Genomic DNA, 13,711 nt, shown 5'->3' on the forward strand with positions numbered 1-13,711 from the left:
TCCTGGGAATAATGCAGAAGTTACAGGATCAATTTATGCCAAAGAGGAGGAAAGATTCGAAGGGGAGTAAGAGACACCCGTGGCTGACAAGGGAAGTCAAGGACAGCATAAAAATAAAAGAGAAGAAGTATAACATAGCAAAGAAGAGTGGGAAGCCAGAGGATTGGGACTCTTTTAAAGAGCAACAGAAGATGACTAAGAAGGCAATACGGGGAGAAAAGATGAGGTACGAGGGTAAACTAGCCAATAATATAAAGGAGGATAGTAAAAGCTTTTTTAGGTATGTAAAGAGGAAAAAAATAGTCAAGGCAAATGTGGGTCCCTTGAAGACAGAAGCGGGGGAATTTATTATGGGAAACAAGGAAATGGCAGACGAGTTGAACCGGTACTTTGGATCTGTCTTCACTAAGGAAGATACAAGCAATCTCCCAGATGTTCTAGTGGGCAGAGATCCTAGGGTGACGGAGGAACTGAAGGAAATCCACATTAGGCAGGAAATGGTGTTGGGTAGACTGTTGGGACTGAAGGCTGATAAATCCCCAGGGCCTGATGGTCTGCATCCCAGAGTACTTAAGGAGGTGGCGCTAGAAATTGTGGACGCATTGGTGATCATTTTCCAATGTTCTATAGATTCAGGATCAGTTCCTGTGGATTGGAGGGTAGCTAATGTTATCCCACTTTTTAAGAAAGGAGGGAGAGAGAATACGGGAAATTATAGACCAGTTAGTCTGACATCAGTGGTGGGGAAGATGCTGCAGTCAATTATAAAAGACGAAATTGCGGAGCATTTGGATAGTAGTAACCAGGATTGTTCCGAGTCAGCATGGATTTACGAAGGGGAAATCATGCTTGACTAATCTTCTGGAATTCTTTGAGGATGTAACCAGGAAAATTGACAGGGGAGAGCCGGTGGATGTGGTGTACCTTGACTTTCAGAAAGCCTTTGACAAGGTTTCACATAGGAGATTAGTGGGCAAAATTAGAGCACATGGTATTGGAGGTAGGGTACTGACATGGATAGAAAATTGGTTGACAGACAGAAAGCAAAGAGTGGGGATAAATGAGTCTCTTTCAGAATGGCAGGCAGTAACTAGTGGGGTACCGCAAGGCTCGGTGCTGGGACCGCAGCTATTTACAATATACATTAATGACTTGGATGAAGGGATTAAAAGTACCATTAGCAAATTTGCAGATGATACAAAGCTGGGTGGTAGTGTGAACTGTGAGGAAGATGCTATGAGGTTGCAGGGTGACTTGGACAGGTTGTGTGAGTGGGTGGATGCATGGCAGATGCAGTTTAATGTGGATAAGTGTGAGTTTATCCACTTTGGTGGTAAGAATAGGAAGGCAGAGTATTATCTGAATGGTGTCAAGTTAGGAACAGGGGACGTACAATGAGATCTGGGTGTCCTGGTACATCAGTCACTGAAAGGAAGCATGCAGGTACAGCAGGCAGTGAAGAAAGCCAATGGAATGTTGGCCTTCATAACAAGAGGAGTTGAGTACAGGAGCAAAGAGGTCCTTCTGCAGTTGTACAGGGCCCTAGTGAGACCGCACCTGGAGTACTGTGTGCAGTTTTGGTCTCCAAATTTGAGGAAGGATATTCTTGCTATTGAGGGCGTGCAGCGTAGGTTTACTAGGTTAATTCCCGGAATGGCAGGACTATCATATGTTGAAAGACTGGAGCGACTAGGCTTGTATACACTGGAATTTAGAAGGATGAGAGGAGAACTTATCGAAACGTATAAGATTATTAAGGGGTTGGACACGTTAGAGGCAGGAAACATGTTCCCAATGTTGGGGGAGTCCAGAACAAGGGGCCACAGTTTAAGAATAAGGGGTAGGCCATTTAGAACTGAGATGAGGAAAAACTTTTTCAGTCAGAGAGTTGTGAATCTGTGGAATTCTCTGCCTCAGAAGGCAGTGGAGGCCAATTCTCTGAATGCATTCAAGAGAGAGCTGGATAGAGCTCTTAAGGATAGCAGAGTCAGGGGGTATGGGGAGAAGGCAGGAATGGGGTACTGATTGAGAATGATCAGCCATGATCACATTGAATGGTGGTGCTGGCTCAAAGGGCCGAATGGCCTCCTCCTGCACCTATTGTCTATTGTCTATTGTCTATTGTCTAATACTCTGGAGTAATTTGCCTACTGCCGAGGTTAGGCTCACTGCTCTATAGTTCCTAGGATTTTCCTTGCACCCCTTCTTAAATAGAGGCACAACATCAGCCACCCTCCAATCTTCCAGGAAGTCACCCATACCTAATGATTATTCATATATCTTAGCCTGTAATTTCTCCTGTAGCTTCTCACAGTGTCCTTCAATATATCTGATCTGGCCCAGGAGGCTTGTCCACCTTCACATGCCTCAGGACTTTTAGCATACTCCTTAAACGCAATACTGACCATCCTCAAAACACATCCATTAACTGTCCCAAGTTTCTCCGTCTTCATCCCTTTCTCCACATTAAAAACAGAGGAGTAATACCTATTGAGAGTATTTCAATCAAAAACAGAAGAACTACTCCGTTTGGATCCTGCCCATTGCCAACAGCCTCACACAAAGATTGGCTTCTGAGGGGGCCAATTCTATCTGTCATCACCCTCTTTTTCTTAATGTGCATAAAGTATTTTCTGATTTCCCTTAATATTATCTGCCATATCTATCTCCTGCCCCCCCCTTTTTGCCTTCCTGATTGCCTTCTCAAGTATGCTCCTTGGTTCCCGAAATTCCTTCAGGGATACCCTTCCTCCCAGCTACCTATACATGTCCCATGCCTTGTTTTTCCTGAGAAGACCCTTAATTTTCCTTGTCATCCAAGCTTCCTTACATTCATCTGCCTTGCCCTTTACTCAAACATGAACAAGCATGCTCTGAACTCTTGTCACCACACTTTTAAAAGCTTCCCACTTTCCAGATGTTCCTTTGGCTGCTAACAACCTACTCCGATCAACTTGAGCAAGTTCCTGTCTAATACCATGAACCTTGCTTCAATTCAGAATTTTAACTAGTGGCCCCATCCTGCCTTTATCCATAACTATCTTAAAGCCAATAGAACAGTGGTTGCCGGTCCCAATCCACTATAAATTGGCCTTCCCAATTTCCTAAGAGTTTCCCAGAAGAGATCCAAATGGTCCAAAAATTTGAAACCCTGACCCCTGCACCAACTCCTCAGCCACACATTCATCTGCCCTATCTTCCTGTTCCTACCCTCACTAGCACGGAGCACTGGGAGTAACCAGAATATCACTACCCTGGAAGTCCTGCTTTTCAACCTTTTACTAACTCCCTATAATCATTTTGCAGAACCTCATTCCTTTTCCTACCCTTGTGATTTGTGCCAACATCTTCTGGCTGCTCACCCTCCTGCTTGACAATGCCATGCAGCCGCTCCAAGGCATCCTGGACCCTATCACATGAAAGGCAACACAGCATCCTGGAGTTGTGTTTACTGCCACAGAATCTCTTGTCTGCCCCCCGAACTAATGAGTCTCCTACCAAATTGGCGGAGTAGACTTGATGTGCCAAATGGCCTAATTCTACTCCTATCACTTATGACCTTTTGACCCAAATGTTACCAATAATACTGGAGATTGGCCTTTCCGGGCCTGTCAGCCAGTATTGGGGATCAGGGCACCATCCAAGGGAACGGGTGGTGTCACACCTCCCACAAATGCTCTCTGATGTGCTGAAATTTCCCAGCGTTTCGGGTTCATCGTTCATATTTTCAGCTGCTGCTGTACTTTTACTTTTTAAAGAAGCTGTGGATCATTAACTGAAATTGTTGAAACTCAATGTTATTTATGGAATGTGCTAAGTGGAGCATTGCCCATTAGGCTTACATAGTGCTTCACTGCATTTGTGCATGAACGGCTGTGGACTGAGAGGTCATATTAGAAATGTAAGTTGAATTAAAATGACGGGCAAACAGAAGCTTATTATCATAAAATGCACTGAGTCAGGTGCTCCATAAAGTAATAATCAAAACTGCTTCTGGCTAGTCCAATGTAGAGTAGAGCATGTTGTGAGCAGTGAATACACGTCACTATCTCATAAAGAAGTACACATAATCACTGTTCTACCTGGAATGTGTTTCATGCCTGGGTAATGGGTTATCTTTAAATCTTTCCCCTCTGTCCTGAAATCGGTGCCCTCCACATTTTGGACTCACCTCCCCTGGGAGAAAGACTGTGGCCATTTAACTTATCTATGCCCCTCATGATTGTGTGGTCACCGGCCATTCTCACAGGCTTCCTCTTTGAAAAACACCCCCCTACTACCACTCTCTGACTCCTCCCACCAAGTCAATGTTTTGTTTAATTGGCTAACTCACTGTGGATACCATGCAATCTAAACTTCTGTACTATTTAGGACCTTATCATCGAACATAGAACAGATCGCATGAACAAGCTCTTCGGCCCACAATGTCTGAGACAAACATGATGATAAGATGACCAAACATGACTCTTATCTGCCTGCACATAATTCATATCCATCCATTCCCTTCATGTGACTATCCAAAAGACTCTTAAAAGATGGGCACAGCAGTAGAGTTGCTGCCTTTCAGCTCTTGCAGCGCCAGAGACCCGGGTTCAATCCCAACTATGGGTGCTGTCTGTATGGAGTTTCCGTGACCACGTGGGTCTTCTTCGAGATCATCGGGTTTGTCCCACACTCCAAAGACGTATGGTTTAGTAGGTTAATTGGCTTGGTATATGTGTAAACTGTCCCTAGTGTGTGTAGGATAGTGTTAATGTGCAGGTATCGCTGGTTGGTGTGGACTCGATGGGCCGAAGGGCCTGTTTCCACATTGTATCTCTAGAACTAAAAAACTGATCCTCTATCCATCATCTTCCGTAAAACTTGCCCTGCACATCTCCTTTAAACCTTGTCGTTTTCTCTATTCCCTCTAGTATTTGTAATTTCCAACTTGGGAAAATTGTTATGACTGTCCACCCTATCAATGCCTCTCTTAATTTAATATACATCTATTAAGTCTCCTCTCAACCTCTAGCATTCAAGCAAAAACAATCCAAGTCTATTCAATCTCTCCTTGTAGCTAATACCATCTCATGCAAGCATAATTCTGGCAAACCTCCTCTACACTCTTTGCAAAGCCACCACATCCTTTCAAAAAACTCAATCAAATTCTTGAAACAGGACACCTCTGCTCCTTCTGGGAAAGTAGCGGTTGGGACCAGTAAGTCTCAAAGGAAGGACAGGCAGGGAGGGGTTAAGGAATACGGTGACACTGGTGGGCTGACGTGTGTTTATTTCAATGCAAGGACTATTGTGGGAACTTAGAGCCTGGATCAGGGACGAAGACGTTGTGGCCATTGTGGTTGCAAGAGAGGCACACTCTCAATGTTCCAGGGTTTTGATGTTTCAGACCTGTTCGAGAGGGACGCAAAAGAGGTGGCAGACCTCAGAACCTTTTGAGAAATTGTAAACAGATTGGCTGAACGGTTGATTTCCAAGATGCGAGTCCATCAAATTTCATTCAGAAACACCGATCTGATATGTTGATACATTTATTCTGACCTGCCTTCCAAAAGATCTTGCAGAACAGAATCTGTTTTAAATTATTAACAATAACATATTATGCACTATTTACCCTGGAATACCCACACGTTATCCAAATATTTTAGTTAACTAACATTGTGGGGAAAAGAACCGCAGCACTGCCCAGTCAATTAGATGAATATACGTAACAAAATAAATATTAGGGTAGAATTTAATATGAAACTGAATTGGTATGGATGGCACTCGTTCAGTTGATAGATGTATTAGTCTGAAATACAGCTCGTGAGAGCTACTGGCAAGATAATGGAACTTTTATTAGATTTTGGTTCATGGGAAGTCTATTTTTTGCATTAAGCAATCAAACAACAGAAAATTTAAAAAAAATTACGTTCATTTTGTAGTTGGATTTTCAAAAACAAATAATTTGCTCGTTGCTTTATAGATTTACTTTCTACGGCACATCAATACACTACTTTTGAATGCAACTGCATGTTTTGTAATGTGCGTCACGCTGCATTAAAATTGACCCCCACAATGTGTGTGTGAGGAAATCACTTGCTGGACGTCATATTTTTCTTCAGAAGTTGTTTACTCCCCAGATTCTTTGGCAAAGAGGTAAACTCTATTCTGATCCCCCTCCATAGTTCTGAGATAATATCTTCACACTGTCGGGATATCCTGAATCTATTAATCGTATACAACAATCAATTTTCTAAACGGCTGTTGTGGAAATTATCAAGATTAAGCAACCTTCAACACAGTTACCAGTACATTCCTCCCTTTCCAGGCAAACAAACTGTATCAAAACAAGTATTATGGAAGAACTCTGCCCTGAGCGCTTTTCCACAAATAAAGTCATTTAAGGCCAGTACAGCCGAGATTAACATGCATAATAAATGCATGCAATTTTGGAGATTTCAACACATCAAAAGAAAAGCACAGGTGTTTTGTTCGTGTCCAACTGAAATGTATCTGTTCCAAACAGTGATGTTCTGCTCTCGGCTAAATATTGTCACTCGAAAGTAAAATATTCTAAGAGGAGTATTGCTTTTGTTAAACTTTAGACGATTATCTCATTTTACATTTGGTTAACTCTAGTGCAATGAAACCGAACCCGAAAAAACCCACAAACTAATGAAGGCATCTTATGACACTAAAACATCACTTGCTCTGTGATGTGTTGATGTATCCCCCCCCCAAAAGATAACTGGAAAAGTGAAAAAAAGGGGAGATGAAAACAAGAACGGGAAAGGGAGTGAAAAGAGGGGGGGAGAGAGAATGAGAAAGAGGGGGTGGGGAGAGAGAATGAGAAAGAGGGGGTGAGGAGGGGGGGAGGGAGGGAGGGAGGGAGGGAGAGAGAGCAAGAAAGGAAATTGCGAAAGGGGAGGAGGAGGGGAGGGGAGAGAGGATGACCGGTCCTATTGCCAGCATTCCCCTTTGATCTTTCCCCCACACAAAGCTAGAAGCAAAGGCTGCCTTGATCTTGCGGCGATTGGTCGGAATGATCCTGTAAACACTGTCATCGGTGAATCATGTGAGAGATTAAGAAAGTGCTGCTGGGCAGTGCAGTGCTGGGCTGTGTTGTGTTGTGTTGCTGGCTCTGGGCCGAGAGGGGGGTTTGTCTGCCGGCCGTTAGTCTCGGAGAGGATGCTGCCTATCCTCGTGTAATCGTGAGGAGTTGAACTCGATGTAGCCTCCGGCGTTGAGGAGAGGGAGAGGAGAGAGAAAAAAAACCCTCAAGTGCCCCATTACTCAGCAATCTGCTTCTCCTCCGTCGGATCATGTGGAAAATCAAGCACAGGGGGCTGAAGGATTACGACTCCGAAGACGCCAAGCCACAGGAGGTGTCGAAGGTAGGGGCTCTAGTATGTTTAATAACTGGGAGGACATGGTCTTTTTGAACGTGTGCATTGATGTTCAGCTGTGGGTGGGTGGGTGCTGCTCGCCAAAGTGCACAGCACAGGCTTGCCTTTTGCAGGTCCGTTATTCGGTAGTCTGCTGTGAAAATGCGCGCTAACTTCATGCATGCAGCCAGCCCGGCCTTCCCTTGCCCCTCCCTGCCTTGCCTTGCCCAGCGAGCAGCTCAACAGCCCCCGACCCGTCAGGGAAGGCAATGCAATGGCGTGTCTGACCGAGGTGGACGTTTTTAATTTTGCTTTAAAAAAAAAAAAAAAGAGTAAATTGAACGTCTAATGTCGCGCAATGCGAAGAACAATTGTACCTTCTGGAGCCGAGTGGTCCCAGGCAGGGAAGAAAGTCCACAGACTCGTCCGCCGACCTGTAATGCTCTAATGCAGAAGAAGGGTCTCGACCCGAAGCGTCGCCCATTCCTTCTCTCCCGAGATGCCGCCTGACCTGCTGAGTTACTCCAGCATTTTGTGAAATAAATACCTACGATTTGTACCAGCATCTGCAGTTATTTTCTTATATTATGCTCTAATGCAGCTCTTAGTGAGCTGAGCGAGGAGTAGGCGAGTGAATGCAGATAGTGAAAAGAGTAGTTGGTAACACTGCAAATGGTTATTCTTGCTGTTATTATTAATGTTAATGTTTCATTAACAAAAGGACCATTGAACCATTATTATTATTATTATTATTATTGTCATTATCCCTGAAAATTGAATTTTATTGAAATACTAATCGTTGAAGCTTTTTTTAAATCACATCTCTAAAGAATTTAGAATGTACATGTGAAAACAGGCCCTCCATGCCCATGCTAACCAAGGTGGCATATTGGGAAGGTCCCATTTGGCCCCTAGCTTTCTAAACCCTTCCTATACATATGTCCTTTAAAAGTCATAATGATATCTGCTTCCATAGCTTCGTCTGGCAGCTCATTTCAGATGAGGACTACTCTCTAAGTGAAAAAGCTACCCCTTTCCCTTTAAATCTCTCCCCTCTTACCTTAAAGCTGTCCCTCTAGTTTTATGATTCTCTATCCTGGGCAAAAGTCTGACTGTTCACTTTATCTATGCCCCTCATAATCTTGTACACCTCAACAAGGTCTCTCTTCAATCTCCTGTATTCCAAAGAAAAAAAGTCCCAGTTTATCCAACCTCTCCCAATAACTCAAGCCCAGGCAAAATCCCGTGAATCTTTTTTTTGCACCTTTTCCAATTTAATGACATTCCTTTCATAGCTGGGAGACCAGAATTGTACAAGGCATGCAAATGTGTTCTCACCAGCTTAAACTGGTCTTTTAGTTGCATGCAGATCAATGATACCATATCTGTGCATTTTAGCTCCTTCAGCAATTTCTTTGGAGCCAGATAAGGCCTATCAAAGTAGAAAATATGGTTAGATGAAGTGTCAAAAAGCAAGCTGCAATGTTAACCCCTCCAGAGGTGCTTCCTATATTTTTATATATTTTGAATGGTCGACGATGCATTCCCTTTTAAGGTCTGCGTTTATGGCAATTTTTAGTTCTTCTACTTAGCTCATTTGAGTCTGTGTTACAGTTTTTGTGAACTGTAACATGCTTGAAATATCTATTCCATGACCTGTTTCAGAGCAAGGATCCATTGCTTCCAGAAGAGGCTACAAGTTCTGTCTCTCAGCTCGCAACAAAGGTAGGAGTCTGTTTTCCCTCAGAACCTCTTGTGCATGTTGATGGATTGCTGTGTAATGTTCCATTCACTTGTTTGAACTTTAGCTTTTGTTTTAGCAACTGAAGCTGAAGCAGAAATTGTTCTGCTGAACAAGCTTTACCTTTCATTAATCTAGTTAAAACAGTGGTGCTCATTCTATCTCTGTTGCCAAGTAGTTTGGTGAATTATGCTGTGAGGAGACTGGAACAACATTATAAATTAGTAATGACAGGGTCAATATTATGAATTAGTAATGGCAATATTCTGATCTCAGTAGATTCTTTGTGGCAAATGGTTAATCATGCATTTTTTTCTTATTGAATTATTTAAAAACTGAAGAAAGATAACAACTGTTTATGCTAAGCAAACACAAAGTGCTGGTGGAATTCAGCGAGTCAGGCAGCATTTGGGTCAGAACCCTCCTTCAGGCTGATTTGAAAGGGGGGGTGGAGAGCGAGGGGGGGTTGTAAGCTGGAAAGAGACGACGTATACTTTGTTTGCCGTTCTTGTGTGTGGTATCATGGTCATTTTAACAGCTGTTTGAAATCAATGGGAACATCTTACAATAAGAAAAATGTAAATTTATCTTTTTAAACATGTATGATACAAAACACTTTCTGTCAATTACAACATTTGTGAGTTTGCATACTGTTGGTTGAGACAATTTAGTATGGCCAAGTCGATTTAAATATGATTTGCTGAGATACAACTTGCTGAGTTTTCTTTGAACCAAAACAATGCAATTACCATGTTGTACAAGCTCTACGGCGACACCAATGTGTTGCCTAGGTGATGGGTATTAAAGCACTCTCTGCTGCCCCTTCACTTGGTGCTTTGGTTTTTATTGCCAACTGTTTACTATTGATGTTCTCTTAAAGATACATTACTCTCTTGTAATTTGAGATGGGGTCAGTGACCCCGATGTATATTCTCTGACAGACGAGTGTCATATTTGATGTCCGCACCCATGGAGATTGTGCAGTGGAGACTACTAATTGAGAGAATGAGTTGCAACTTCCTGCCATCCAAAACATTATTTTATGTCTTTGCATCAGACTCAAATTAGGGTGTTAAGTGTGAGGATTTGAGATTATGAGCCCACTCTACCTTTGAATTGTCTCATTGGCGACTCATTTGCCAATGGGCCTTTGACGACTTATAAAGTCATAGAATGAGAGTGCAGGAATAGCATTTTGTTCATTGACCCAAAGCTAACCTGTTGAAAGAAATATGCAATTAGCTGCATTCCCCTGGTCTTTCCTCACAACCATGCTGGTTTTCAAATGTATTCAATTTAATGTTTGACATTTTTTAATGAATCTCCATTCATCTCACTGTCAGGCAGTGAATCCAAAAACTATTTTTCCTCTCTGTTCCTCTTGTCTTCGAATACAGTGTGAATCCTCTGTTTCCTGATCCTCTGCAGTTCCTTACATATTCGGTCAATGTGTTTCATGTTGCTGAACATATGTCAAATCCTTGGCTAAACTTTGTCACTGCATGAGAAACAGCTCCATTTACTTTCCTCCTTCCATAGAGATAAAATCTTTCATCCCCCATTACCCCTTTGGCAAGGGTACAAACAGAAATTTAGCAATGTCTCGAATCTTTCCTGAAGGGTTTTGCCCAGAAATCTCTGGCCTAAACAGTATAAAATTACAATAGGTTATCGTAACCTCCTTGACTTTGCCCTTTGGTTCTCAGTGTATAAGGCCAATGATCATGCGTGCATTTTTAGAATTGTCTGGTCACCGTCCAATAAAATTGACATGTTTGTACCTGCACCCTCATCAAATTGTACCATTTAGTTTGCATCATCTTTCCTCATTTTCCTTTCTAAAATTAAGATTTCAAATTACCATGTTGAATTTTAATTGCCAACTCTCCATCCCATTCTGCTAACCATGGGTTCAGTTACCACTCTCTGCACAGATGAGTACATTTCCAAGTTTTGTAGCATCTATAGTTTATGAAATTACGTTTTGTGCTCCCTCGTGTCAGCCATTAATACCGATGCTTGCATTTCGTTTCTGTTAAAGTGGTTGTCCACTCGCAACATATTTCCTGCTTTAAAAAAATGGTCTTAAGCCATGAAAATATTTGCTGCACACTGTTTAAAGTCATAAACCTGAATTTATAAAACAGGAAAACAGAATATAAGAGTAAAGAACTGGGGGAAAAAGGATAGCAAGTGTTTTATAAGTTATGCCGTTTGGAGCTTGAAAGAAAAGAATGCAAACATTTTAGACTCCCCAGTCATTCTTTTTTTTTTCTCTCTGAAGCAGAGAAATGAAAGTAGACTTGCATTCCGGGAATTCCATTAGTGACCCAAGGTCAGAGTCAAACAGTACGGACATAGGCCCTTCACTCCAACCTGGTCTTGCTGACCAATTAGTTCCATTTGCCTGCATTTGGCCAATATCCCTCTAAACATTTTTTGGACCCACCTACCTGTCTAAGTGTCTCTTAAATGTTGTATTTGTGCCTGCCTCAACCACTTTCTCTGATAGTTCCATTGTTTCTTTGACTACTGAAGGCCAAAATGCCCAAAATCATTTTTTCCACCCTGTCTACCTGTGACGCAGCTTTCAGAGAACAATGCATGTACTCCTTGATCCCTCTGCTGTACAACACTCCCTGGAGCCCTATCATTCACTATGAAAGACTTCGCAAAATGCAACACTTCACACTTATCTGTATTAAGTTCCATGAGCCACTCCTTAACCCTGTTGTCCAGTTGATCAAGATCCTGCTGATTTTGTGACAACCATCTTCAGTGTGTATGATACTGCCTATTTTACTGTCATCTGCAAATGTACAAATGATACCTTGCACATTCTTATCCAAATCATTGATCTAGATGACAGACGTCAATGAACCCAGCACCCATCTTTATGGCACACCACCAGATGCAGGCCTGCAGTCCAAAAAAAAAGAAACCTTTGACGAGAACCCTCGGCTTCCTACCATTAAGCCAATTCTGTGAGGAGTTTAGTTTGGTATCACAGAAGCCGTGCACACGACGGGAGTATCCCGGGGTACCGAAGACCAAGGACCCTTTCCAAAGCCTCCACATTCTTTCTGTGGTGGGGTGACCAGACCCGCACTCAATATTTCAAATGCGGCTTAACTAATGTCCTACGAAGTTGCATCATGTCATCCTGGCTCTTGTACTCACTCAGTCCTTCAACCTATGAAGGCAAGCATACGATGTGCCTTCTTTACCACTCTATCTACTCGCATTGCCAATTTCAGGGAGCCAAGGACTTGGACCCCAAGATCCCTCTGTACATTAATTGTATTTGACATTTGACCTCCCAAAGTGCACCACCTTGCACTTGCTCGGATTAACCTCCATTTGCCATTTCCCCACCCACTTCTGTAGCTGATAAATATCCTGCTGTATACCTTGACATCCTTTCTCACAATCCACAACTGCACCAATCGTGGTGTCATCTGCAAACCAACCCATCTACGTTTATGTCCAAGAGGTTTTATATAGTTTTCTTCAAATAACTGATCATTATATATTTATTGTTGCATCTAATGTTCCTGTTAAACTGCAGCAAGGAATAATCTTATTGTTCTTGTTAACATTCAGTATATATGACAAATAAACCCTCTTAACTTTTGAATCTGTCCCCCTACCTCCTCCATCTGGTAACATCTGTGCATCACGCACTCCCCATCTGGTTTTGCCTATCACATACCAATGTTTATCCCATCTCTCTTCATATTGCTATATACTGAAGGTCTTTCCTGTTCTGTCCCAGTCCAGATGCAGGGTCTTGACCCAAAAGGGTGAAATGTACTTGACGCTTCTTGAATCAATTTTTAAAGAATGTGGAAACTCGATCAAGTTAAACATGGGATTTCATGCAATATTTGTGACATGCATATGCTTACTGGCAGTTCAGTAAGATCTTGTCTCCTCATTTCTGAGGAACCTAAACCATATTGACACATTGATGGTGTTATTGGATTACACTAGCTGTAATCATACTAGACACAAAAAGATGGTAGTGGGGAATGGAGGTTAATTATTATCTCAATCACAGGACTACTATGTAGGAATTCGTCAGGGTGGTGTCCTCTGCCCAAATCTCAACTGCTTTATCAATGATCTTCCTTTAATCGTAAGGATGTTCAATGATGACTGGGATAATGAAGCAGTCCACATTGAAAAGCAACATGACCTGAACAATATGTTGATAGATGACAAATAACATTCATGCTACACGTGTGAGGTACTGATGATTTCCAACATGAACAAAATCCTCTTAGCATCTGCTGACATCAATGGCATTACCAACACTGAAACCCCACTGTCAATAGCCTGGGGCTGCCATTGCCTTTATTCAGAAATTGAACGGTATTCAATAACACTCGACGCTCTGCCATACATGACATAGCAGGCCACTTAATAGGCACCCCATCCACAATCATTTACTTTTTCCACCACTGACGAACAGTGACACCATTTTTTAGTGTCAACAGGATGTACTCACTTAGACTACTTGGACACAAAATGCTGGAGTAACTCAGTGGGTCAGGCAGCATCTCGGGAGAGAAGCAATGGGTGATGTTTCTGGTCAAGACCC

The 13,711-nt window shown here is 42.4% G+C and overlaps 1 protein-coding gene across 1 annotated transcript in view; it reads left to right on the top strand.

Moving 5' to 3' along the window:
- The first annotated feature begins 6,983 nt into the window (after positions 1 to 6,983).
- Positions 6,984 to 13,711, top strand: part of LOC144593506 (testis development-related protein-like) — a 31,035-nt gene continuing 24,307 nt past the window's right edge. The window contains exons 1-2 of the mRNA XM_078399177.1: positions 6,984 to 7,376; positions 9,033 to 9,092. Coding sequence (XP_078255303.1) covers positions 7,305 to 7,376; positions 9,033 to 9,092 — 132 coding nt within the window. The 5' untranslated portion in view covers positions 6,984 to 7,304. The remainder of the gene's footprint in view (positions 7,377 to 9,032; positions 9,093 to 13,711) is intronic.

Source organism: Rhinoraja longicauda, chromosome 5 (genome assembly GCF_053455715.1).
Source record: "Rhinoraja longicauda isolate Sanriku21f chromosome 5, sRhiLon1.1, whole genome shotgun sequence".
In the NCBI taxonomy this organism is placed as follows: Eukaryota; Metazoa; Chordata; class Chondrichthyes; order Rajiformes; family Arhynchobatidae; genus Rhinoraja; species Rhinoraja longicauda.